This window comes from Aspergillus sclerotioniger (assembly GCF_003184525.1).
Source record: "Aspergillus sclerotioniger CBS 115572 chromosome Unknown BO94scaffold_7, whole genome shotgun sequence".
Lineage (NCBI taxonomy): Eukaryota > Fungi > Ascomycota > Eurotiomycetes > Eurotiales > Aspergillaceae > Aspergillus > Aspergillus sclerotioniger.
The window spans coordinates 973391-996529 of NW_020290997.1; the positions used below are offsets into that span (position 1 = coordinate 973391).

Genomic DNA, 23139 nt, shown 5'->3' on the forward strand with positions numbered 1-23139 from the left:
GTGACACCACCGCCAGCTACACCCGCCAAGCCTCGAAAGACATAGAACATGGGAGCATTCTGAGATAGGCCGCACAACAAGTCGGCAATGCAAAGGAGGCCCAACGCGCATAGATAGACTATCTTTCGGCCAAAGATATCGGAGAGTCGACCATATAGCACGGTGAACATGGTATTGGCGATGAGGGACGAGGTGCCTGCCCACGAGATGGTGTCCTGCGCATTGAGATCGCGAGCAATCGTGGGGAGAGTAACACTAATGCCATTTTGATCGACGAAAGTAATAAGGAGAGAGACTGCCAGACCCGCAAAGACAATCAGTAATTGCCCGATGGGCAAGATGTTGGTCTGATCGTGCAGGGCCTTCTCCGCAGCCTGTTGCCGATTCATCTTTTGTACAGTTTATGCCGATAACGACTTTGACAAAGCGGCGATTCCAGGCATAGTCTTATAGATAAGATGGATAAAAGACTGTTGAATCCGGGGAACCAATTTTGGTCACGATTATGCTCAGCGGCAACCAGGGCCGGTAAGGGTACAACTTCACCGCGGTTTCAGGATATGCGCAAAGCCAATAAATATATGTAGCCACCGACGAGAAAAGGGCGGTTTTGACCCAACCAGCTGCCTTATACGATCTGTGTGAGATTGCCCGCATGCGTCCGAGTCTTTATCACTTGAAATCCATAGGGTATCGGAGGCACCGCCGAGGAGGATTTGACCGAGACTCAGGACGATTGTCAAAAGGCCCACTCGTCCCAGTTCATGATCGTTATTGGCTCTGTTATCAACCCGGCCAGGGCCACGGCATCATTCCGCGCCGTCATCGCCAGTCCGTTGGCGGGTCGAAGGCCAAAGTGGATCTCGCCCGTCGGAGGTGGCCATCCCGGCTGGTCGGACATCCGACAAAAAGCTGGTCGGCCCAGTTGCCGAACCCGCGATAACATCATCCCCAACCAGGGAGGCCGGTTTGATCTCTCTCGGAAACCTGGTTGGGGCTATGTAATGATGTCGAACTCAACTGCCCAGAGTCAATCAGGTATCATGGCATCAACCCCTGCAAGCTGCAGCCCATTCCCCTGACCCACGCTCGGCCAATCCTAAGCACCAATGTTGACAACCCATCCGTTGTGTTCGTAACTAGACCGGCTAATCGTTGGGATCAAGGGGTATGAGGGGCATTCAACTGCAGTCGATCCTTGGTACTTCAAATAATATACACGCTTGATGACGAACAGCTGCGACTTTGCATGCAAGGAGTCTCCAACCGAAGACGAACTGTCCATAATAAGGGCCAACGTCGAGTAATCTGCGCTCCAACTATCATCCTGCGGAGCATTTTGTTCTGCGCCAAAGTGTTGAAAAACTTACTCTACTTCGTACCTGTCCCTAGAGAGGCACGTCATTGCGGCCATTGGCAGGGGTGTTCGCCGGGGATCCAGTCAGGCTTGCAGCGAGGGTTGGGATATTGCAGGCAATTCCAGGGTTGGCCATAAACTGCATTAGGGAAACGCTGATCAGAGCATTGGAGACAATACTCTTTCAGCCACCTTAAGCCGGAAAAGATCTCCTGGGATCATCCCCAACTCTACGCAGAACTATGGGTGTGCATGTGCAAGTGGAACTTCCAGGGTCCCTGCTGTCCAAGGCTGTTGTACGCCACGTGTACTTGCTGCCGAGGTACCTTCAAAACCTGGGCCACCCCCAGCGCGGTTATTACCATCACTGCCTTGGACGGATTGTATCGAGGGACCTGTGCTGGTTGAAGTTGCGCTTTGGCTAGGGCCCGTGTGCTGTGGCAGGTAGTGCCCACCTGTGATGTTCCCATGGTTAGGGAAGAAGCTCTGGTTCAAGGCCCCGCAGGTGGTACAGGTAAATTCGATTTTGAAGTTTGTTAGGACTAATTGCGGGGTAGCAAGCGGTCCATCGTTTGCCGGCTGGGTCTGATTCTTTGGGCGCCCAGCCTCCGGAGAGGGTGTCGGGTTCGAAGCAGGCACAGAATATGATGATTGCTGGGGATTGGCAGGGTGGTGAAGACTATGGCTTAGGGGTGTTGAGTCCGGTGGCGGGACTTCAGAGGGTGGTACTGGGCACGTAGGCTGTCTTTGATGATGTGCTGGAGGCGGTGGCTGCACAGCTTGACTGTTAAGTTGCGAAGCCGAGATAGCAGAGTTCCGATGGACCTCATCCTGAGGAATGTTGTCCATCATAGTCGACTGTAGGGTGTCCGTAATCCATCTTTGACCAGGAAGACCGCTGAAGGTCGAGTTATCCGCCGGGCTCTCTAACGGAGGCGGCTGGCTATCCTGTCGGTCATCGCCGCTGGAGTCATGAGTGTTAGTCCCCTCACTCGGATTGTGTGTTTCTCGTTGCTGCAGCCGAATGAGAGCTCGTTGCGCTTGTCGCATGGAGATGTCGTAGCCATGGTATCGCTTTACAGCGTCCACGACATCTTGCGCCTTGATCTTGTTCTTCATATCGAAGAGCTTCGGGATTTCGGTCAGAAGAAACCGCACATGCGAAGCCTCTGATCGAGCCGGTGTTTTCGAAGTTGAGGTCGCATTGCGTCGACAACTGTGGCTGTCCTGAAGGCTGCTGATGTAGGTCGAGTTCTTGTTCGCGCGGCAAACGACGCGGAAGTAGCAATTGTTGGATGACCGACAGCCTATCACCACACTCTTTTTGTTGCTTCTTGTCACTCGGAGCTCCCAGTGCTGTCTCACTGAGATACTCCGAACCAATCCTTTGAAATCCTCCAAGGAGTTGAACCGTTGGCCCACATGGAGCCCCGAGTACATCTCTGCCATCACAATGAAGGGTAGTACATATCAGTGAGACATGCGTTCCATGTGACTCTGAAGACAGCAACGGATTCCTTGAACTGGTCGATTCGGCATCGTTCGCGTGTAATGCAAGTGTGCTTAGTATCTTCTGACGCAGAGACCCCAACTAGGTCCGACAGCCAGATGAACCAATCAATCAGGCAAGTATAGATTAAGGCGGCCAATCTGGATCCTCGGCCAATAGAAGGGAAGCAGCCAGCAGCCTGGGTGGTGGTAGTAGTGGTGGTGGTGGTGGTGGTGGGGGAGAGGGAGTCGTAATTGAGTAGGGGCCCTGGGAGGGCCTTGAACCACGCAGCAGCGATGAAGTCGAGGGGGGCCCAGAGTGACGAGGAGAAGGAAGCGCAATGGTATCCAGTCGGAAATAGGAGAGTGGACGATGCCCGCATTATTAAATCGCGGGTGGAGGGAGCAGCTGAAGTCGGCGCCCGCCTAGCGCGGATCCCCCGACCGCTCGCATCGGCCGTCGGCCTTTTCCCATTGAAGCTTGCACTATCTTCCCTCGCCCACCGAGGGATCGATCGCGATCAACTTTGACACTCCCGACGTGGGCTTCCTTGACAAATACTTGGTTTTCCTTTTACGATCATCATGGCATCCTATGGCCTTCTGGATCAACCGGACGAAGGTCGAGTGGTTCTAGAGCGAATCCCCGTCCCTTTCATCGTACTAATGCCCTCCCAGATGGACTCCACAAGTCGCGCCTCTTGAACGTCGAGGAAAAGCCATTCAAGCGGATCTCAAAACGCCTCCTAAACAATGATTCGATTGTGGTGTCCAACGCGACCCTCCCTCCCACTCCTCCCCCGGATGGAACGGACGACGATGCGACAGCAGCGGCCGAGGCGGAGAAACAGAAACGGCTCGAGGACTGGCGCCATTTTCGTGAAGATGTTGCCTTGGACTTTGCCGCATTTGAAGGCAGTATTGCGCGCATCCAATTCCTCCTGACAAGTAATGAGAAGGAGCGCGAGCGATATGCGGCTGAGAAACTTCGAATCCTTTCTACAATGCAATCGGTACGCGACAACACAGCAGACCTGCGGGTACAGCTAGAAGAAGCACAACGTCTGCTATCCTTGCGCAAGAGCTACGATGAATTGGCGGAAAAGATAACCAGTAACCGACTTTTGAAGCCGAGGGAGGATCAACAAGCCAATCTACAAAAACTTCAGGCGGAAATTAACGATCTGGAGAAAGAAAGCAAAGAGTATGCACAAACATGGGGGGAACGACGGGAACAGTTCGGCCGTATTGTTGAAGAAGGAATGCAGCTTCGTCGTCTCATCCGTGACGAGAAAGAAGAGGTCGAACGCAGAGAAGGCATGCAAGAGGGAGAAGACGGAGATGACGGGGATGTCCCCTCGAAAGGAAAATCCAGTGGGGCTAATACTCCCCGTCATGATTCCGAGAGTCTGACTCCTTCTCAACATGGCCATGACGATCCCAGCCGATCGCCAGGTGGATTGCAAGTGGACAGGACGAGTACAGCCGGCGCAGTGTCGCCTTTACGACAAGTGACTGCAGTAGGCGACGAGAAGAAGAGCCCGCCCGATCAGGACACTACGATGGAAGATGAGGGTGAGGTGGCTGAAGAGCTGGAAGAAGGAGAGGAGGTCCAGGATGACCGTGCAGATAAAATGGACACTACCTGATTATCGGAGAATTTTTCTACCACTCATTGAGCAAGGAGTCCGGTCGGTGGCGTTCGCATTAGGTGACTATCAAATCGCGTCAATTTTTTGCTTTTATTCAGGGGCGATTTATTAAATATTCCCTCATGATGGGGCTAAGTACATGTGCCCAAGAATTGGTTATAAGCCATCTCAGGCGATCTCCCGCTCCGCTGTCCTGGCTTTGGCAATGGCGTCCTTCGCAGCATTAATATGCTCGACATTGCTCTCGGAACCTTTCTTGCCCTCCTCGACCTACAATAGAAGTTTAAAGTTTAGTATTTTTCCTGACAATAATAGCATTGTAGGGCCTGTCAAAATTTGTCACTCACCAGCAGACTATTGAGCTTAGCTATGGCGTCTTCAATCTTCTGCTTCAATGTCGGAAGGACATTTTTAGTTTCTTCGAGAGCCAGACACTATCACGACGCTTGTTAGCGATCTCTTTCACGGATCATCGCCCATACACAGCGATGCTTACCTCCTGCTTCAGTGTGTATTCCCTGTTTTCATCTTCGTCGCCCTCCTGGGATTCCAGCTTCTTGATCCTCTCTGTCTGCTGTTGCAGCTCGCGGTGATACGACGCCTCTTCTTTGACCAGGCGCTGGACAGATGCCGTGGCGATTTCCAATTGAGAACGAGGAGCCATGATGATCGACGCTATTGATTCTGAATTAGAGATTATGGTAATTTTGCTCAATATTCTGCGGAGAATTAAGAGGAGAATGGCAAGGAATTTTTCTCGTGACAATCATAGGTAGGTAGGCATTTGACAACTGGGACCGGCCCAACTCCATAATGACCCAAGGCGGGGAGCTCTATCGGTCCGCTACTGTCGAAGCAGCTCTGATGGGTGCAACATATAATGAATAGGACGTACCTGTCTGAAATTGAAGGTGGATTAACTTTCAACCCAGGTTATTTGATTGGTGTGCGGATTATGAGTTTCACGAGTTTGACGATGCTCTGGGCCCGGTTCGAGGGAGTTTACTGTGTATTGCTGCCCTCGCTCTGCTGCCCCTCGGCGATGATGCTATAGAGGAGCAGTTTGCAGTGTTTGTCTGGGTGGGGGGACGCAGCACGTGACCAGTTAAGGAAATGTAAACAATGAAAACAACCCAACATGAGAATTAATTCATCACTTTCATTCAAATTGGGAACAACAGTAATTTCAATAGCTATGTGTCTCATTACACAATAGATTGTTTGGTCCGACTTCTGGCGCTAGATCTCCGAAAATTCCCATCATCAAGCAAAGTGTATAACCTAGCAACTATGCGCGACACATCGTGCGTCTTGACACACGCTGAAAGGAGCTACTTAGCATAACACAGAGAGATATGGACCGGCTTCAGCCATTATGCAGATCTTCCCAGTGTTCAATCATACCCCCACACCTTCATGCAGGCACCCATCTAGTTGCTCAAAAGCATATCATTTGTCGGGCGCGGCTCTTTGGGTGGCAGACTGTTGTCCATGCCATTGGACTTTGGCATCTCCGCAAACCAGGATGGAGGAGAGATCCCTGTCTGCTCATGGATTGTGCTTAGGATGGGAGGCAGACCCTGCATGATGTTTCGAATCGCTGCCATCGAATCCCGAGAGCCGTTACCAGTGTCTGATTTCGGTGTCAGAATACGTTATACAATGTCCATCAGAATATGGAGAAGAACTGAATTCAATGCTTACCCCCAGTGTTCCACGTGGTGATCTTAGGCTGAAGGCCATTGATAGCACAGCCATTGGCTTCGGCCAACCTCTCATAAGTCCCAGTCTCGATCATTCTGTACTGCAAGAACGCTTGAGGGCCACCAAGGACGTCAACAAGGGCTCCATATGCCTTTGCCATCTCAAGGGTTCCTTCGGCTTCCCGCTTCTGAGTATAGAAAGCTGCATCGGCTTCTTTGCTTTGACGGTAATCTGAAATGAAGTCAGCAACGGCCAGTCCGAAGACCATCGGCAAATTACTTACAAGCTGCATGAGCTTCCATCTTTTGCTTATACAGCTGTGCGTCTGCCGCCTTCTGCTCCGTGTAGTAGGCAGCATCGGCCGCTTCCTGGGCTGATTCACGTTCAACCTTGCTTTTTGTGACCTGCTCGGCCCTGAGACGTTCCAGCTCTGTCTCTGCGCGCTTGGTTTCAACCTGTTTCTGCAACTTGGCATCTCTCATTTCCTTCTGGCGCTGAGTGGTGATCTTGTTGAGCTGGATATTATAGTCTAGTTCAGTTTCGCGGTTCGTAAGTTCCGAGTCAGCCTTGGCCTTCTCAGCTTTACGTTGTGTTTCTAGAACAGCAGTGTCGGCGTCGATCTTTGAGATCTCCTGCTTTGTCCTGCCCTGCTTTTCTACCTCTCCAATTTCACCTTTCATGCGGGCCTCGGCGACATCGACCTTAGCCTGGTTAAGGGCTCCTTCATGAGCCTTACGACTCAAAAAGGCAAAGTATTCACTTCCAGGAGTGTCTTGAAGCTCCTTGACGTTGGCATTGTAACTACAGTTTGTCAGCTAAAGTCGTCTTTCCTGACGAAGGTCTTGGGCTCACATTCTCAACCCAAAGTGCTGAAGCTCATTCTGGACGTTTTCGATCACTGTCCAACTGTCAGTATACAATGACCCAACCAGTCTGCCAGTCGCCGCTTACCCTTTGTCTTAAAGACTTGTCTCTCCTTGAATATTTCCTCCATGGACATGCTGGAAACGATCACGCGTGTCTCGCCTTCGATGATTCCTCGAACGATGTCCTGGACATGGTTATGCCTTGTCTGATTGGTTAAGTCCGTTGGTTGAGCAGAGGAAGCCTCTTCTGCGCAGCCAGAAAGAAGCAGCGCATATTTCCTAAGCGCTACTTGCTCATTGTCAGGGCCGATTGTGAACACTGCCGGCAGGGAAAACTGCAACTTCTCAATGGTCATAGCCTGAAGGCTAAGTGAAAGTCATATGGTGCGACTGAGATTCTTGCAAACTGTTGAAAGGAGTGATTAGCATTGCTTCTCGCGATACTTGATTTCAATCATACCCGCTGCCATGGCATCACCAGAGCCTTCTTGCAGATCTTGATGTCGTCAATCCCAGCTCCAGTGAGCACGAGATATTCACTTGGTCGAGCAATCGCGTACCTATGGCATACATTATTTAGAGACCATGTTGCTGGACTTGCAACGATCTCAAGACTTACCACATCGTTATGATCTGCGGTATATGAAGCCGTATTTTTGTGCTAAAAACTGACTAGGGGCCGGAGTTGATGATACTAACGATGTCAACTGACTTGTTCGATTCAAGGAAATGGAGGAGATTGAGGGATAGATATATAGTCAAAACCTGAAAGAAGAAGGCAGTATTTCGGATGCTTCCACTGGAAATCTGAATAGTTGCACCAACGCCTTTATATGATGTCGCTCGATTACAAAATGACTACAACAACCGCTCGAGGCTTTGTCTATCCAATGACACCACGGGGCGCAGCGCCTATGGCCATATGACATCCATTGTAAAGTTCCGTGTTCGCTCTATCACCAACCTCATCAGCCACATATATACTTTTTTTTCATGGCTACAGCCGGGCTGGTGACTCAACCTTATATTTGATCACAACATGTTACCGTGTATACACTGCCTTGGCAGCGAGGCTATGCACAACGCCCGAGGGTCAAGCCTGGGGCAAGGCTGTAGAAACGCATTCCGTAGAAAACCCCTTGTGACATAAGACAAGGCTAGGCTTCTCCCAGCATATGATGATGCAAGCCATGTTGAACGGATTATAGGCATGGATGTCAGTTACTATCTTGCTCCCGTTCCTACTTTCTTCGTATGTATTCGAGATATTGCCTCGCAGTCATTGTGTCCAAGAATGCGTCCCTGATCACACCGATATTGTATTACCTACTCCTATTTGCCATAGTTCTTCCTCTGACTCACCAGCGGAGACTTTGCTGTCTTGCGTAGTGTACTAGTAGGAACTCGATGATCGCCGCATTTCCGTACTGTGCAGCCTCACCGAGACTGCCGTTGGGGATCCATGGATTCGGCTTTCGTCTGGAGATTGTCTTGACGGCATTGATCATGATTTCCTGCATTACATACACGATGGACCAAGTCATTAAGCTTCTCACGCATCCCTGTGTCCAGTAAGGTCTCGATGGATTTGACATCTGCGCTGTTGGTGGCTATGATAGGGTGATCAACATATAGGTTATAACCCCTAGGTTTCCGTGATTGTATTGGCTCGTACCATGAATATAAATCATAGAGATCAGCGCCCAAGTTGAGAAGCCTTTCTGGGAGCTCCGAGTCAAGGCACCATCGAGCACCACCAAGATCGCGAAACCGCGATATTGTTCCTGGAGGAGTGTCTTATCGGACCAGCAGATCATCCCCCGGGCGGTGTCGCCGGCCGCCGGCAGTAAACCACGCCTCCGCCTGACTGGGAGAGCATGGGCCAATGAGATCCGGTGACGCCATCCGGCCGCCTTGGGCCTGACGCAGGCGCATTCACCACGTACAAAGGGCTCAATGGCCTCACGCTCATGGCTTCCTAATCGCCGGTGGCCATCTCACATGCCTCTATCAGCAGCCTCTCACTTCTCCCTTATTTTTGATAATCCTTCCATGCCAGTTTTTTGGTTATTTTTTGGTGCCCATCCAGATTCACGACCATGCCGCCGCCATCACTCCTGCAGCTCTGCACGGCGATTGCGATTAGGAACGTGAAACGTAGGCAAAGCCCAATCCACTCATCAGTCCCTATTCAGACAATATTCTGACCCCTAATTTTATTCAGATTTGGACGATATCGGAAACATGCCCTATACACTTGCTCGTCCATTTCTATTAAAGGTGGAGAGCCCCGAGAAGCTGGTGAGTCCGCGGGAGCCCCCGTCCAGCGTCAGTGAATGGCCCCTGGCTAACTATCGATCTCCCCCACATGACAGAGATCTCTGGAACTGAATTCCCCACACATTATGCGAGATGACGAGGAGCTCTGGCTCGAGTTTATAAAGCGGGATATCCCACGATGGGAGGAATACGATCTACCTGAGAAACCCGATTGTTGGTATGACGTATATTGTGATCTTCGGGAACAAGTTCAAAGGGCAGTGGATGAAGATGCCGAAAAGCTGAAGCTGGCTCTAGATGGAATCAGCTCGGAGCGCGAAAAGCACAGTGCCAAGTTGGTCACGGATCGACGAATCATCGGTCTTCCCCGAGAGAGGCCGACCGCGAAGCAGCGATATGCTTCCTTCGATCGAAGGATGGGCGGAATTGCCCCAGTCTTCTCCTCGTCCAAGCCCGGCGTTGGATCCTCAGATCCCATGGGACCGCCCGCCTGGACATTTGGTAGACCACAGGCTCCACGGGAGACAAAAAAGAAAAATAGCATATTCACGGCAACAAGGAGAAATACCGTTCTGGCTGTGCCAACAAAGCATCTCAATAACAGAGCGACCCAGGTCAGGCAGGCTCCACGCTCTTTGATCGAAGAGCATAGGCGTCCTGCTGAGCCCGCTGTCCCTCGGCGACAGGCCCCCCAAGCTTTGAGAGCGCCCGGTCGGTCGCTATCGCAGGTTAGTATTGGCTCTGCAAGCCAGAACAACCCGACGGTCAATCCTACCTTGCGGGAGAGGGAAGCCCGTTTACGAGCAATAACCTCAGGACGGTCCACTAACCCGCAGTCGCATCCGCCGGGTGCGAGCAGTAGGGCTGTGAGAAATGTACCGACATCACCGCCTACAAGCGATCCGTCCGAGTCTGTATCAAAAGGAGCGAGATCCCAACCCAACATGCAGGCGTCAAATTCGCACGATAGCAGTGCGACTAACCCCCAGCTGAAGTCTGGTGTAGCGGACATGCCAGCATCCCCGCCGCAACCACCCCGTCCTGCAGCCGTCCGGAAAAGGCCTGCTCCAAGCCTCTTCATTCAACCCAAGAAGAAGAAAGTAAATTAACGGGACATATATTGTCTTTTACGAAGTCCCCTTGCATCGTTAGATATACAGGATCACCCATTATCCATAGGATTGACGTTCAGCACAGGTTGAGTTGATGGCGTTTGGCAAATGATACCACTGAAGGCTTTCTTTCGTTTATTCTCCCTCTCCTTTTGGACACACCCGGGCTCGAGTCAGGCATTTCCCGATAAGGAATTCTCCATATAGAGGGGCCATATCGAGAACTGGTACGCAGCAGTGTCTGGACGAGATCTATGCAGGCGATGTTTGGTTCTCGATTGCCCCATCCTTATATCTTCCTCGTCCGTGCCTATATTTCCCCTTCTACATAAATCTACAGGTTACAGACCTTAGCCTATACGGCTATTTAGGTATATAATCCCATCCCTTGTCCAAACAATGTTTACTAGATATCCTCCTCAGAAAAGAAAACTGTCATTACTGCATTGGGTGTAGCTCATTATAAACCGGCCCAGTTGGAAAGCGACATGCGCATAACAACGCTCAGAAGCGTTCAAGATGCTGGCTCGAAAGATAATACAGATCTCTCTCCCTTCCACACCCGATCACGATCACAAGCATCCACCACGGAGAGCAAGCACCAAGTGTAGCGTGGCACCACCTTCCAGGTTATACTCCGAGGCAGTCTTATCATCAGCCCTATTTAACCACCCTCGCGTCAGCATACCCATACCTATACCCATATTATACTAACAGAGACACATACATCTGCTTTCCTCCGAAAATCAACCGCTGCTGAACAGGCGGAATACCCTCTTTCTCCTCAACGCGCTCCTTTATCCGGGACACCTGCGGATTCCGTCAGCCATGTTCGAACAAACCGATCCAAGTAGATCCCTCTCCGCCCGATAAGACAGCCGTGATGAGCCCAGCCTTGCAAGCAGCAGCTCAGCTAGGTAGGTAGCTGAGCCACAGCAGATCACACGCAGCGGGACGAAAGAACCCACGAGATGAACGTACCTTGTAGTCGGGCTCGATGTCCAACTCGATCTCCTTTCCGGTGAGGGTACGGACTCTGTGTTTGGGGAAAAGACACGGGTTAGCTGGTATTGCGCGACGGGGTGCGTCATGGGTGGATTGGATTGCCTCTGCGGGAGGGACACGACACTCACTTGATCAACATGTTGGGTAGATAGCGACTGTAGTAAGGATTTGTTTACGGGGGTAGGAAAAAGAAAATGAGGTGCAAGCACGGGACGCGACGCTCTAATATAGGTAGGTAGTAAGTGAGGAGCAACAATGTAAGGGAATGACGGTGGTGGATGTTGACTGGACTGGTGACGGAAAGCTTCGGCGGGGTTTTTGGTGGGGCATCAAAATAACGGAGGTCGGCGATAGTAAGCAGTCACTGAGCGCCCCGGACTGAGGCCTTGGGGGTGGGATGCTACGTTTGATTTTGGTGGTGGCGGTGTAGTTTAGGACTAATTGGAGTGGATTTTATTCTGGCTTTTTTGATTGTCTTTTATGGGGGGGAGGATGCCATTGTATGGGTGGTTTGTTGCCGGTTTACATTCAGGCGGGCAACGGGCTTGTGTCGGTGCCCCTCAAGCTGATGAGATATATATAGCACCGGGCCTTGGCATTTTGTCGCTATCAACAACCACCCAGAACATTGTTCTAGATTTCTCCTTCTACAAATTACCGAACAGCTACCAGACTAGATAAAATGGAAAAAAGCGCACAAGAGCCTAATCCCTTCGACCAGTTGATCATAGAATGTCACGATGACCCTGTATAATCCCAAGGCTCCAACCGCTTCTTCAAGAACAATCCTCCTTACTCATCCGGGGCACAGAAACAGATCCAAACTCGATATGAGACCCATCGATCCAACCGCAATGCGCAATTCAAGGATAAAATCCTCGGTCCCGACTTCAAGGGCTGGCAGACTGATGAGATCCTGAGGAAGTTGCATACACATGCTGAAGCTGACGGCCAGACACGGCCATTTGTCGATCCTCGGCACAACCTGACGCTCTACGCTCGACCACCGCAGCATATCCGGAACCTGGTGGCTGAGATCCAGCAGGATATTTGCGATGTAGCTCCAAGTCAGTAATATTATGCCCACTGCCGGGAACTTCCCCTATCCGCTGATCACTTTACTGGCTATGGTATTGCTAGGCGTTTGGTTCACGCCCCTGGAGCAATTGCACATGACTACACTGGAGATTGCCAGCTGTCGACCTGAGCCGGAGATTGAAGGGTTGGTCTCTCGTCTTCAGGGCCATGGCGTTGTGATGGATCTGGTGGATTATCTATTCCACCATCGGACGCGCCTGGTTAAACCCATGGTCAGTTACGATGCAACTGCGATGGCGCTGACTTTTGTCCCGGCCGCCGGAGAGGGGACAACCACTACCCACAACGTGAAAGATGATGGGTACACATATCATCATCTGCGACGTGATGTTTCTGGTAAGGTGACAGCGACGGGGTTACAAATGAAGCCGAGGTACATTGCCCTCTCAGCACATATTACGATTGCACGTTTCATCACGCAGGATGGGTTTGTGCTAGAGAACCCTAATCAAGGGGGAGGAGAGGTAGTGGACCATGCGCGAGTGGCTGCATTGGTAGATAGGGTGGAGAAGATTAATGAGAAGCTCCGGGAGAAGTATTGGTTTCGAGAAGACGGGGTCATCTCCATGAAGGGGGAATGGCTTGTCGGGCAAGAAAGAGGGCTGGAGTTCTGTAGAGGGACGTCATTTTATGGCGGAGGAGAAGCTGTTCTTGTCGGCAAAGGGTTCCACTCAGGGTCTCCAAACTCTTAGAATAAGCACCGATATAGCGTCATTGATATTATTATTCAAGAGCGAGAAATGGAATGTGGTATGGGGGATGATATGGGTCCTTGCCTGAGGCATCAGGTCGTTACGGCCTGGGTCTTGGCGGATGGCACACAAACGCGGTTAGGCCGCGCCCTAAGCGAACGAAATCCCACAACACACGGCCAGCCCGACTCGATCCTCCCGACAAGAGACTATCAACGACCACCAAGTTCGCGATCCGGCCAAATCAGTCAAAATGGTAAGGACACTGTTCTGATCGTTAACCAGTCTTGTTTCCGTGTTCCTGGGTGTCGGAGAAGTGTGTTCGATAAATCGGTATATTGCGAAGTGGGACGACACGGCACTCTTTTTTTGACGACGAATCGAATTGGAAAACGGCACCTTTTACGAATCGCAACAACTGAAACTGCAAACGAAAATTTTGGACCTCCAAAAGAAACGCACAAAAATGGTTAGAAGCGATGGAGATTTCGACGTGGGGAGTTTCCCCGCGAATATTGTGGGATGAAGCGAATGAAGATGTTGTGTGCGACCGGAACGATGAATCGAAATACTCTGCCATAGCAACCAAGTCATCGCCAGATCTCAGTCTGCTCTACTCGCATTCTCGAACCGTGATGCCGTCCCCATCGCGAATCACTATCTCCGCCGGCGAGGAACCCGGGAACAAGCTGCGGACGTTTATGATACCATTCCACAGCAGCAGTGGCTGATCAATCTTCTCGCATTCAGGTCAACGTTCCGAAAACCCGCCGGACGTACTGCAAGTCCAAGGAGTGCCACAAGCACACCCAGCACAAGGTCACCCAGTACAAGGCTGGAAAGGTGAACACTTCCCAAGCATCCGAGCCAACCACGCGCGACCAATGCTGATGCAATCATGATCTATAGGCCTCTCTGTTCGCCCAGGGTAAGCGTCGTTACGACCGGAAGCAGAGCGGTTATGGTGGTCAGACCAAGCCCGTCTTCCACAAGAAGGCCAAGACCACCAAGAAGATCGTCCTTCGTCTTGAGTGCACTGCCTGCAAGACCAAGAAGCAGCTCTCCCTGAAGCGCTGCAAGCACTTCGAGCTTGGGTACGTTTCCACACTTGTCATGCGACCGGTGGATGATGCTAACCATGCTTTCACAACAGTGGTGACAAGAAGACCAAGGGTGCTGCTCTTGTCTTCTAGATTTGCGGTTTCCTTGTTCGGCTCTGGGTTTCATGCATTGCACAGACCGCTATGCGGCGGCGGCTATGACATCGGCAATGGAAGATGGAATAGGGTCTCATATTCAAAAAAAGAAAGAATATACGACTCCTAGTTGATGAGTCTCTTGACGAACTATCCTTGTGCTGGCATGCATGCTGTAGACTGCGTAGGTCGACGTAGAAATCTCGCTTGTTCTGATGGATGTGTCTTATCTGGCATCGTCAGCTCTTTCTACGGCCACTGTTGTTTGTCGTAGCGTCCCCAGAGTACAATGGAGACCGCAAGCATAGACCTTCACAGTTCACGCTAGTTCTAACTTCTAAGGCTTGATAGTGTTACTATCTTTGCAAAGACTCTACATGGCAATAGCCACTAGTGATTGTTCTACAGATACACGACTACCGCTTTTGCACAAGTGAACGATACTAGCCACAAGACCATCCATCCATCACAACACTTGATCCCACAACACCAAGCACATCGCAATTCCTTTATACTACGTAATAGTATCCTTCTTCTCCAACCAGTCGAACAAGCCGACCAAATTGATGAAAAAGGGTTCGCGTCGATCGGAGGTAGTGTAAGCCCGATGACACTGTGTGGTAAGGCATGCGCAAGCACAGAGGCCCTGCCACGGGGTACAAAAATAAGATTAATCAATGTTGTGTTCCTTAGAACACTTTCAGAGATTAAACTGAAAAGAACAGATACTACACTTGATCTAAGCCAAAAGGCAAAGAGAGCTGAAGAAGAAAAGAAAAAAATTTCAAAGATGCGCGGGCGCAGCGAGCTTTTATAGCTGGCGGGAAGGGTCGTTTGGCGCTAGTAAACCTAGTGTCGATTTAGCGAGAGGCTAGCCGGAATGGGAGATGGAAGCGAGATCGACGCTTTGGGAATAGTGGTTGGCCGGCTTGTTAGGGTGCTGCCGACTCGTACAGAGTAAGTATACGGAGATTTATAATCTATCTACACTTCGTCCTTCGCTCAACTGGTTGCCTTGGTTTTACGGATGCTTGGCCCGCGAGAATTCTTTCTCATATAGCTTTTGTGTGTACTACGTACAGAGTACTTGGAATTGGAAGCACGGGGTTAGCCTACTCTCACAACTGCAGGTGCACCAAGCAGTGCGTCGTCATCTTGCCTACGTAGATCTTCTACCTTGACCAACTCGATATGAGTGGTACCAGGCAACGAAACGTACCTTATTCTTTGCCTTAGTAGAAGATTCCAAACTCCCTGCGGTCAAAGGGCGGGAGGTCACGAGGAGGCTGTTGGACCCCCCGGAAGTGATCGTCCACTGCCACCCCGCATCTAGTAGTCTTTCCCCAGAACGTTTCTTTGGCTTGACACGAGTCTCTGCCGTCGGTTGCTGGAAATTGCGCCAGTATGAACAAAGCTACCCCTTCCATCTCTCTGAATAAACGAAGAGACAGGTAGATGCCATCGGGCCTGCCTTGCGAGTTCTCACGATTCCTTCGGCCACGCTCCCCAGGCCTGCAGCTCTTGGTTTGCGGGGAAATCACTATTCTCTCCAGTGCTTGAACTTTCCACCCCGCAGAATATGGAATTCCCATAATGTTTCCCGCCTCCCCAGGTCTTCTTACCCCATGGCCCCTTCGATCGGCCATACTCCGAGTGGCTGCCACCGTCGCAGACCCTCGGCTGAGCGGTCATTTACACCCCCGGCTTGACGTATGACAGCGATATGTTAACACGGCCCTTTTAGCCTGCATAGCTGCTATTCAGGTGAGTTCTCATCTCCACTTTCCCATCGGTGCCGTTCGAATGTCAAGATGGCTGTTTGGTACGCCTTTGGAGTCGCAATTTTCTCTGCAATCGGAACCTTCCTTTTTGTGAGTTGGTTTTCATTCTTTACACATCTGTGGGAGACCGCTTCTGATGTGATTATACGCAGGGGTTCGATACGGGAATTGCTACAACAAGTAAGGACAGCAAAGGGAGTATTCCGCCACCGTTGTGCTGACCCTGTTAGCAATCGCTCATCAAAGCTGGATAAATTACATGAAAAACCCATCCAATGGCCTCACAGGTGCTGTAGGTTCAAGGTACAGACCGACAGTAAAGCCTTTGCTGAACTGACTTAGGTTGTTTCCGTTTACATTGCCGGCGAAGCAGTCGGCGCGCTCACCCAAACTGCCCTCGGAGACAAACTAGGACGTCTGCGGTTCATGGAGTTGCTGTGTGTAATGGTTACAATTGGAACGATCATCCAGACGGCGGCAGTCAATATTGGGATGTTTCTTGCAGGCCGTGCGCTCGCTGGTTATGCGGTTGGGTGAGTGCTGTTGACTTTATTTTGGATTAAAGGCGTCTTCAACGCATAGCTAACTATACCATATCGATTTAGGGGGTTGGTTGCCACGGTCCCTATCTATCTGAGCGAAATCTCCGACCCGCGCTATCGCGGTCTAATCGGTGGAATCTCTGGTTGCGGTATTGCCTTCGGAACAATGGCTTCAAACTGGGTAGGGTATGCTTGCAGCTTCGCTCCTTACGGCCCAGTACAATGGAGGCTCCCTCTTGGGCTACAAATCCCTTGGGGTATCGTGATGTTCTTCGGACTAATCACATTTATGCCCGACTCACCCCGTCATTTGATCCGGAAGGGAAATGTTGAGCAGGCCCGAGCCGAATCCAAAAAAATCCGCCGGGATCTGCGCGCAGATGAGTTCCAAGAGGAGTTTGCCGCGATGGTTGCGCAAATTCAGTATGAGAAGGAGCGGGAGATAAGTTCTTACAAAGACATATTTAGGCTGTTTAGACGTCGTGCATTGGTGTAAGTCATCTTTTCTGTCGAGTCTCAACCAAACGGTCACCTCTAATGCACCGGAACAGATCGATTGCTGTACAGACCATGACAAGTCTCACCGGTGTAAATGTCATACAGGTAAGAAATATATATTATTCGTATTAAAGACTTTGATGAAGTCTAACGATTTTCTAGTACTATCAAAGTCAGTGTCCCAAAACCCTCATCCATTCCTCACTTACATACTCATAACAAATAGCAACATTGTACAAATCCCTTGGCATCGACTCGCACACCATCCTCGCACTAGCTGCCGTCTATGGCACTGTAGCCTTTATCTTCAACTGCCTCACAACCAAATACCTAACCGACCAATGGGGTCGACGAAAGTACATCATCTTCCAGACCGACCAGCAATACACTAGGATTATCTACTAACAAAGAACAGAATGCTTCTTTCCGGCTTAGCCGGAATCATCATTATTGAGATCTACGCTGCCGTCATGCAACGGGAATTCCAAAACACCAATAACCGAGTCGGCAAAGGATTTGCTATTCTGGGAATATATCTCTTCGTTGTGGCATACTGTAAGTCACCACCATCATCAAACCACTAAGCTCCGCCGAAAATTTGACACATTTATACCATAGATGGCATGCTCAACAGCACAACCTGGCTCTACGGCGCGGAAGTCCTCCCCATAGCCATTCGAAGCAAAGTAATGGGACTAGCAGCAGCATCGCACTTTATAGTCAACGTCGCCAGTTAGTCAACATGTCCCCCTGTCATCTGCCCTCTACCCCCTACCCCAACTCCCTTCCTCTCTCCGTACCATATAAACCACACTCGAAATACCTCAATTCCCTAACACTGCTTCACCCAGTAACCGAAGCCGGTCCCAGTGCATTCGCCAACATCGGCGAGAATTACTATTATGTCTTCGTAGCATGCACAATTTTCTTCCTCGTCGTTGCCTATCTCTACTTCCCGTAAGTGATGATCTACTTCCAACGGTGGCTGTGACAACGCTCATACATATATCTAGCGAAACGAAGCAGCGGACACTCGAGGAGATCGCTGCGTCCTTTGGTGATAAAGTGATTGTGACTGGAGAGCGAGGTGATAGTGAGGATCCGGATGCGAAATGTGATTCCCAGCGTATTGAGGTGGTGCATCAAGAGTGAGAGAGGTATGTGTCTGTCTACATAAGCTAAGGAAGATAGGATGGTTTGTTTCATTGTGATCATGAATGGATAGCACACCGTTAGTGATTTCTATTATGAACGACTTCACTGACGGGGGGTATGCCACAATTGCTACTGCTTCCTGGAATGATATGGAATCCTTCAGCACCTTAGACAAATAGAATGACGTTTGATGGACTGGCATTCAAGGGAACCCGCTTGAACAGACTAACGATATCCACGAGCTCGTTCAAAGTAACTACAAATTGGAAAAATAGATTAGCTTAGATTACTGATAATCGCTACTCATGTTGTTGATCATTGGTGGAACAATAATCTCCGAATTCCGCTTGCCGATGTCGATCTGGTGACTGTACTTCAAAACCGGTAGGATGAAGGTCGGTGGTTTTTTTTTTTTTTTCTCCCGCGGCACGGTTATGTTGAGTTGTCATCCTCGTCCTATCGTCGATGGTACACTCATCATTCGACGATCTCCTCTCGACAAAAAGTCTGCAAGGGCAGAGGAGCAGTGAAATTATGTCCTCCAAAGCTGACGTTACTCATATCGATACTTGTGTGCCTGGGGGATGGCAGGCAGACAGTGTGGCTCTTTCGACTTGAGCGAGGACCAAATTAAGACGCTTAGTGTCGCACAACGCCCGAGTCCGATGCTGTCTTGGAAGGTCCCTAGAGCAATGGACAAAGCCGAAGAGTAACAGATACTGTGTCACTCTAAACAGCCATTTAGTCGTATATCTGTTCCTGCCATATTCGCTATCCTTGTTCGGAGAGAAACTTCCAACCATCCCATGGAATTGAAGTCGGACTGACCCAGTTCTGGGGCTGGAGCTGAGCAAAGAGTGGCTCCATAATGTACTCCGATGCTATGGGCGATAAGCCCTGCGCGTACTCAGCGGAGGGGCTTACGATACCGGTGTTTGGGTCGACGGCCAAGACGGCCTGTTGGCCTCTAGTGCAGGCTATGTCGCTAAAGATTGCAGTTGGTTAATTCATTTCGAGATAGGAAGGGAACTGGCTCTTTTGGCGCTGATGGAGACTCACATGATTTGGCGGAGGACGGGGACGGCTTTGCTGCAGAAATTGCTGCGATTTGATGAAGCAGCAAAAACATCCAAAGATTTCCAGAGGGTTTCTTTGATCTCAACAAACTCAAATTGGCTCTCTGGGTACATTAAAGTCACTGATAAAATCACAGCCGCGTGAAAGGCATGAAAACTTCCCAAGCCACTGTTGAACCATTTGTATGATGCGAACTGAGGTGATTCATGAAGTGCTTGATATATCGAAAGCGATGCCTTGGCGGAGGCGACGCATTTAGTTCTCGATGCGTATGTCTCCGGAGTGAAATCACCCTGGAGGTAGCAGCAAAGACTTGGACGGAGTAGAAGTAAGAGTAGCTGGTGGATATAGCTGTAGAGGATGTTTAGATTGGCCACGTGGTGTATCGGTAAAGGCTCAAGATTTGTGTTAATCTGGTATCGCCTATCACACATATCGTGAACGGACAAGATCTGGGCTTCGATCTGAGAGAGGCTGAACTTGGGGTAGAAGCTGAAAAGAGTTCGGCAGACCATGGAGAATATCTTGTCCAGACGAAACTCTAGCAGAAGATATGTCATTTGGGTTGGGCCTGTTGATTGTTCGGAAAAAGACCCTGTGAGCAGGTCCACGTCGTTGATCTCCAAAGGGAGCTTCACGCTTTCGGAGGCTACCTGGTGGTCAAGATGTCCAAATACTGTATTCTGAACAATATAGAGCATCGTTACTCCGGTCCAAGCACGTCTGCGTTCTTCCCGCTCGATAGGCCCAAGCGGAAATCGATCTGGATCAACGTGACAGCCCATCGATATCGCGACATGGTGTGTGAAGCCCAACAAAGTCCACGTCGGCAGTCCCCTGTGAATTCGTGCATAGTTGGTGAGGATAAGGGACTGGAGAGAGTTAATGGAGTGGCGAGAGAGAACATCGTCTGCTGCCAGACAGCGCAGTGAGGCAGATCGATAACGTGAGGATAGAATCTTGAGATTACGGGTGACCGTTTTTTCACGGCCTAGATCGGAAAGTAAGGGCTCATCGTCCTCGAGTGCGGTGACGGCAATTGCCAAAATGGCAAATAATAGCGCAATCCATGCTGTTGTCACACTACTAGGATCATGGCAGAATTGCTGGTACTCGGCCTCGAATGTCAGATCGTGGAGAATGTGAAACAGCTGACCTCCTGGTTAGCTCGGATAACTGGGTGGAGACCTCATTGGAAGAGATAAGAGCAAAGCAAACATTTCGACATACAGGTGAAAAGACTCGGAAGTAGACATCCTTCAAAGCGTCACAGTACCGACGAGGTGGGAGAATGGCAAGTAGCTCATCCCTGGTAACACAGTTCTTAGCCAACGGAATTTGTAGGTCATCGCTCTCATCCGGTATCTCGGTATCCACGTTCGGCAAAGAATAGGTGCCTGTGACTGTAGGGCTTAGTTGGCTAGAGTGAGTTGCTAGTGGTAGGTAGCGAACGTATCCAGAAGCAAAGGTTTGAAGAGTGCCGACATTAGTTAGCAACGGACTTCTCATATCTCTGGATCCCGGATCAACAGCACTATCGGTCTCAAGGAGGCTGCCTGTCGCACTAGGTGAGTTTTGCGGGGACAGGGAATCGCCTGACTGCGATTGCGCTTGTCTCTGGAGGAGTTCCTCAAGATTGCGGATTCGTGCAAGTAACTCGTTCTGCCCTGCTGTTTCTACCGTCAAGGCATGCTCGGATGACAGTCTGGGTTGACCCAGGTATATGCAGTCCTCAGCGCCTAATCCGCGGCGGACACAGGTTTGGCATGGACGCCCATCACGAGAGCAGCGTATCTTTCTAGTTCGACATGCTTGGCAACTGATGGGTAATCTCTTGCTGGTCGAGCGATTCGATGTAGTCATGGTGGTTGAGACCGCTGCGTGAAGGAACAATGAGGGCTGAATTGGGGCTTGAAAGCTGAGGCAATCTCCACTATGTGGATAAGAATGACAGGAACGGTAAGAAGGCAACGGAAAGTGGCTGTAGATCTAACCACAGTAGGTCAGGGTTCAGGGAGCTGGCTTGGGATGACTGGAAAGTATCAGGGGATCCCAGGTACCGTGGCCTTTGAGGGCACAGGGCCGTCTTTTTAAACGAACAACTCCTATCGCTGATCTGCAAATAGGAAAACATTGGGGTAAACAGAGGAACAGGGACATTATGTCGGAGGCATTGTGTCAGGCAGGGCCCCTTCGCACAAATTTTTTTTTTCTTTTTTCTTTTTCTTTCCCTTTCCCTTCTTCTCATTCCAGAGGCTAGAAAAGGGGCCTAGGTAGCTACTGCGGAATATTTCTTTTGTGTTGGAATGGCCTCGTAGCATCTGAGATCTTTTGCCGATTCGGTTAGGGCGCATTCTGCAATTGATTTGCATCTGCATCTCCCTTTTCTTTGGCCAGGACTGCATTGATAGGAGGACCGGGGGAAATTGGACGCATGGAAATCTTCCAGAATCATACCAGATGCGAGCCAAGCCTCGAGTACTAAGTGGATTTTACGGGGCTCCCTGTGCCATCCTGGGCTCGGCGCAAAGGGGGAGAAAGTGGTGCTAGGGCGAACTAGCAGTCGGTTCGCAGGCGGCCGCGATGGATCTAGGTAGGATCGCAATGACGTTCCCCGGTACTCGGGTCTGCGGTGCAGTGGGTCTCTAACCGAAGGCTGAGTCTTTCTGCTAGCAACTGCTTTGTGAACCGCGTCTAGTAGCAGAATGGCCGAGGCCAATGAAGATAGCCAATGTCACCGCCACCAAAAGCACTGAAAGCGAACTTCCTTTGTGAGGCAATGTCGCTTTCCACGTACGCCGTACCAAAAAACCCAGTTGCGCCGCTCGGTCCTCGAAACACCTTGTTCGCTGCAGCCCTTGTTGCATTTTAACCATTATCTGGCAGACTGTGGGTGTCCCCTCACGCATCCTATATTAAACTCGTAATCCTAGACGATCATCCCGTGCGCACTGACGACAGCACAGCTGATAAAGGGCCCTTGCCTGGATTTCCGAAGGCCATTTGCTGGTCTAGTCTGTCTATCGAACCGGGACAGGCTCACTGGCGAATTGAACAGTATGATTATGAGATAGCGCCGCGTATTCGACCTCATGGGTTGTATGGACCACAGGTATTAGACGCTAGGGGTCAAAGCGCAAGAAGGCCACATACCGAGCTGGACCGTCAGGTCATTTCGTTCCCATGAAGGTCTTAGGGCACGGAGGTTTATGGAATCAAATGGATGCAGGGATCATCATTGAGACCCTCTTTCCTGAGAAGGAGAATAGAGGAGTCACATTGCCCCGGCTGCCAAAACAACCCGCCTATCTAGATGGGAAGGCAAAATCCCAACGGGCGAGCATGGCCGACCAGCAGAAATCGAGCATTATGCGGCAGGACACAACGTCGCATCTGGCAGCCGAGACAGGCTAGCGATGCGCAGTAGGTAAAGCGGAAAGCATGTTCATCATATACCGTGGATGTAGGTAATAGCGTAATTTTCATAGCATCCAATAGTTTGACGCATATGAGCTTTGGACTCACGCGAACCTAAGGCACACTAAAGACCGTAGCTGGTTTTAGCCGTCCGCGTGGCGAATAATGACCGCGGGTCGGGCAATCGCCTAGCGTTAGTGAGAGGTCATCGGTATGGAG

The 23139-nt window shown here is 50.4% G+C and overlaps 8 protein-coding genes across 8 annotated transcripts; 4 read left to right on the forward strand and 4 right to left on the reverse strand.

The window, feature by feature from the left end:
* The first annotated feature begins 3339 nt into the window (after nt 1-3339).
* Nucleotides 3340-4765, forward strand: BO94DRAFT_564377 (uncharacterized protein). The gene is made up of 2 exons (XM_025614414.1): nt 3340-3467; nt 3524-4765. The coding sequence occupies exons 1-2, from the start codon at nt 3431-3433 to the stop codon at nt 4492-4494; spliced, it is 1008 nt and encodes a 335-aa protein (XP_025470060.1). The 5' UTR covers nt 3340-3430; the 3' UTR covers nt 4495-4765.
* On the reverse strand, nt 4564-5517 carry BO94DRAFT_533029 (putative tubulin-specific chaperone Rbl2). Its single transcript, XM_025611254.1, has 4 exons — nt 5393-5517; nt 4994-5172; nt 4845-4931; nt 4564-4767 (listed from the first exon to the last, which is right to left on the reverse strand). Exons 2-4 carry the CDS (start codon nt 5159-5161, stop codon nt 4666-4668), a joined length of 357 nt encoding a protein of 118 aa, XP_025470061.1. The 5' UTR covers nt 5162-5172; nt 5393-5517; the 3' UTR covers nt 4564-4665.
* A 410-nt stretch (nt 5518-5927) lies between these two features.
* Nucleotides 5928-7423, reverse strand: BO94DRAFT_583530 (flotillin domain protein; the record flags this gene model as incomplete). The annotated part of the gene is made up of 5 exons (XM_025615565.1): nt 5928-6130; nt 6202-6432; nt 6485-7002; nt 7054-7099; nt 7153-7423. 5 exons carry the CDS (start codon nt 7421-7423, stop codon nt 5928-5930), a joined length of 1269 nt encoding a protein of 422 aa, XP_025470062.1.
* A 1743-nt stretch (nt 7424-9166) lies between these two features.
* BO94DRAFT_460744 (elongin A domain-containing protein) lies at nt 9167-10456 on the forward strand (the record flags this gene model as incomplete). The annotated part of the gene is made up of 4 exons (XM_025607895.1): nt 9167-9224; nt 9292-9368; nt 9443-9781; nt 9872-10456. The coding sequence occupies 4 exons, from the start codon at nt 9167-9169 to the stop codon at nt 10454-10456; spliced, it is 1059 nt and encodes a 352-aa protein (XP_025470063.1).
* A 391-nt stretch (nt 10457-10847) lies between these two features.
* BO94DRAFT_533031 (NEDD8 family protein RUB1) lies at nt 10848-11962 on the reverse strand. Its single transcript, XM_025611255.1, has 4 exons — nt 11593-11962; nt 11441-11495; nt 11187-11269; nt 10848-11119 (listed from the first exon to the last, which is right to left on the reverse strand). The coding sequence occupies exons 1-4, from the start codon at nt 11601-11603 to the stop codon at nt 11032-11034; spliced, it is 237 nt and encodes a 78-aa protein (XP_025470064.1). The 5' UTR covers nt 11604-11962; the 3' UTR covers nt 10848-11031.
* A 184-nt stretch (nt 11963-12146) lies between these two features.
* On the forward strand, nt 12147-14447 carry BO94DRAFT_583533 (60S ribosomal eL42 domain-containing protein; the record flags this gene model as incomplete). Its single annotated transcript, XM_025615566.1, has 6 exons — nt 12147-12212; nt 12276-12531; nt 12605-13146; nt 14005-14097; nt 14164-14348; nt 14408-14447. 6 exons carry the CDS (start codon nt 12147-12149, stop codon nt 14445-14447), a joined length of 1182 nt encoding a protein of 393 aa, XP_025470065.1.
* A 1814-nt stretch (nt 14448-16261) lies between these two features.
* hxt8 (putative MFS monosaccharide transporter (Hxt8)) lies at nt 16262-18423 on the forward strand (the record flags this gene model as incomplete). The annotated part of the gene is made up of 12 exons (XM_025613744.1): nt 16262-16321; nt 16384-16411; nt 16462-16523; nt 16574-16764; nt 16837-17265; nt 17325-17376; nt 17449; nt 17498-17627; nt 17687-17826; nt 17890-18003; nt 18123-18228; nt 18285-18423. 12 exons carry the CDS (start codon nt 16262-16264, stop codon nt 18421-18423), a joined length of 1452 nt encoding a protein of 483 aa, XP_025470066.1.
* Nucleotides 18424-18912: 489 nt separating this feature from the next.
* BO94DRAFT_370011 (Zn(II)2Cys6 transcription factor) lies at nt 18913-21569 on the reverse strand. The gene is made up of 3 exons (XM_025607202.1): nt 20734-21569; nt 19486-20654; nt 18913-19411 (listed from the first exon to the last, which is right to left on the reverse strand). The coding sequence occupies exons 1-3, from the start codon at nt 21364-21366 to the stop codon at nt 19198-19200; spliced, it is 2016 nt and encodes a 671-aa protein (XP_025470067.1). The 5' UTR covers nt 21367-21569; the 3' UTR covers nt 18913-19197.
* Between the last annotated feature and the right edge of the window lie 1570 nt (nt 21570-23139).

What these genes read in the sequence shown, in the direction of transcription:
- BO94DRAFT_533031 (XM_025611255.1), bottom strand. An exon ending in ACATCGAGCCCGACTACAAG is followed by an intron (nt 11,270 to 11,440) that starts GTACGTTCATCT and finishes CGGAATCCGCAG; the next exon opens with GTGTCCCGGATAAAGGAGCG. An exon ending in ATTTTCGGAGGAAAGCAGAT is followed by an intron (nt 11,120 to 11,186) that starts GTATGTGTCTCT and finishes GTGGTTAAATAG; the next exon opens with GGCTGATGATAAGACTGCCT.
- BO94DRAFT_370011 (XM_025607202.1), bottom strand. Translation starts at nt 21,366, where the DNA reads ATGACTACATCGAATCGCTCGACCAGCAAGAGATTACCCATCAGTTGC. An exon ending in ACTTCCGAGTCTTTTCACCT is followed by an intron (nt 20,655 to 20,733) that starts GTATGTCGAAAT and finishes CCAGGAGGTCAG; the next exon opens with CTGTTTCACATTCTCCACGA. An exon ending in CCCGTCCTCCGCCAAATCAT is followed by an intron (nt 19,412 to 19,485) that starts GTGAGTCTCCAT and finishes TGCAATCTTTAG; the next exon opens with CGACATAGCCTGCACTAGAG.
- BO94DRAFT_533029 (XM_025611254.1), bottom strand. Translation starts at nt 5,161, where the DNA reads ATGGCTCCTCGTTCTCAATTGGAAATCGCCACGGCATCTGTCCAGCGC. An exon ending in AATACACACTGAAGCAGGAG is followed by an intron (nt 4,932 to 4,993) that starts GTAAGCATCGCT and finishes GCGTCGTGATAG; the next exon opens with TGTCTGGCTCTCGAAGAAAC. An exon ending in CTAAGCTCAATAGTCTGCTG is followed by an intron (nt 4,768 to 4,844) that starts GTGAGTGACAAA and finishes CTTCTATTGTAG; the next exon opens with GTCGAGGAGGGCAAGAAAGG.
- BO94DRAFT_564377 (XM_025614414.1), top strand. Translation starts at nt 3,431, where the DNA reads ATGGCATCCTATGGCCTTCTGGATCAACCGGACGAAG. An exon ending in TCTGGATCAACCGGACGAAG is followed by an intron (nt 3,468 to 3,523) that starts GTCGAGTGGTTC and finishes ATGCCCTCCCAG; the next exon opens with ATGGACTCCACAAGTCGCGC.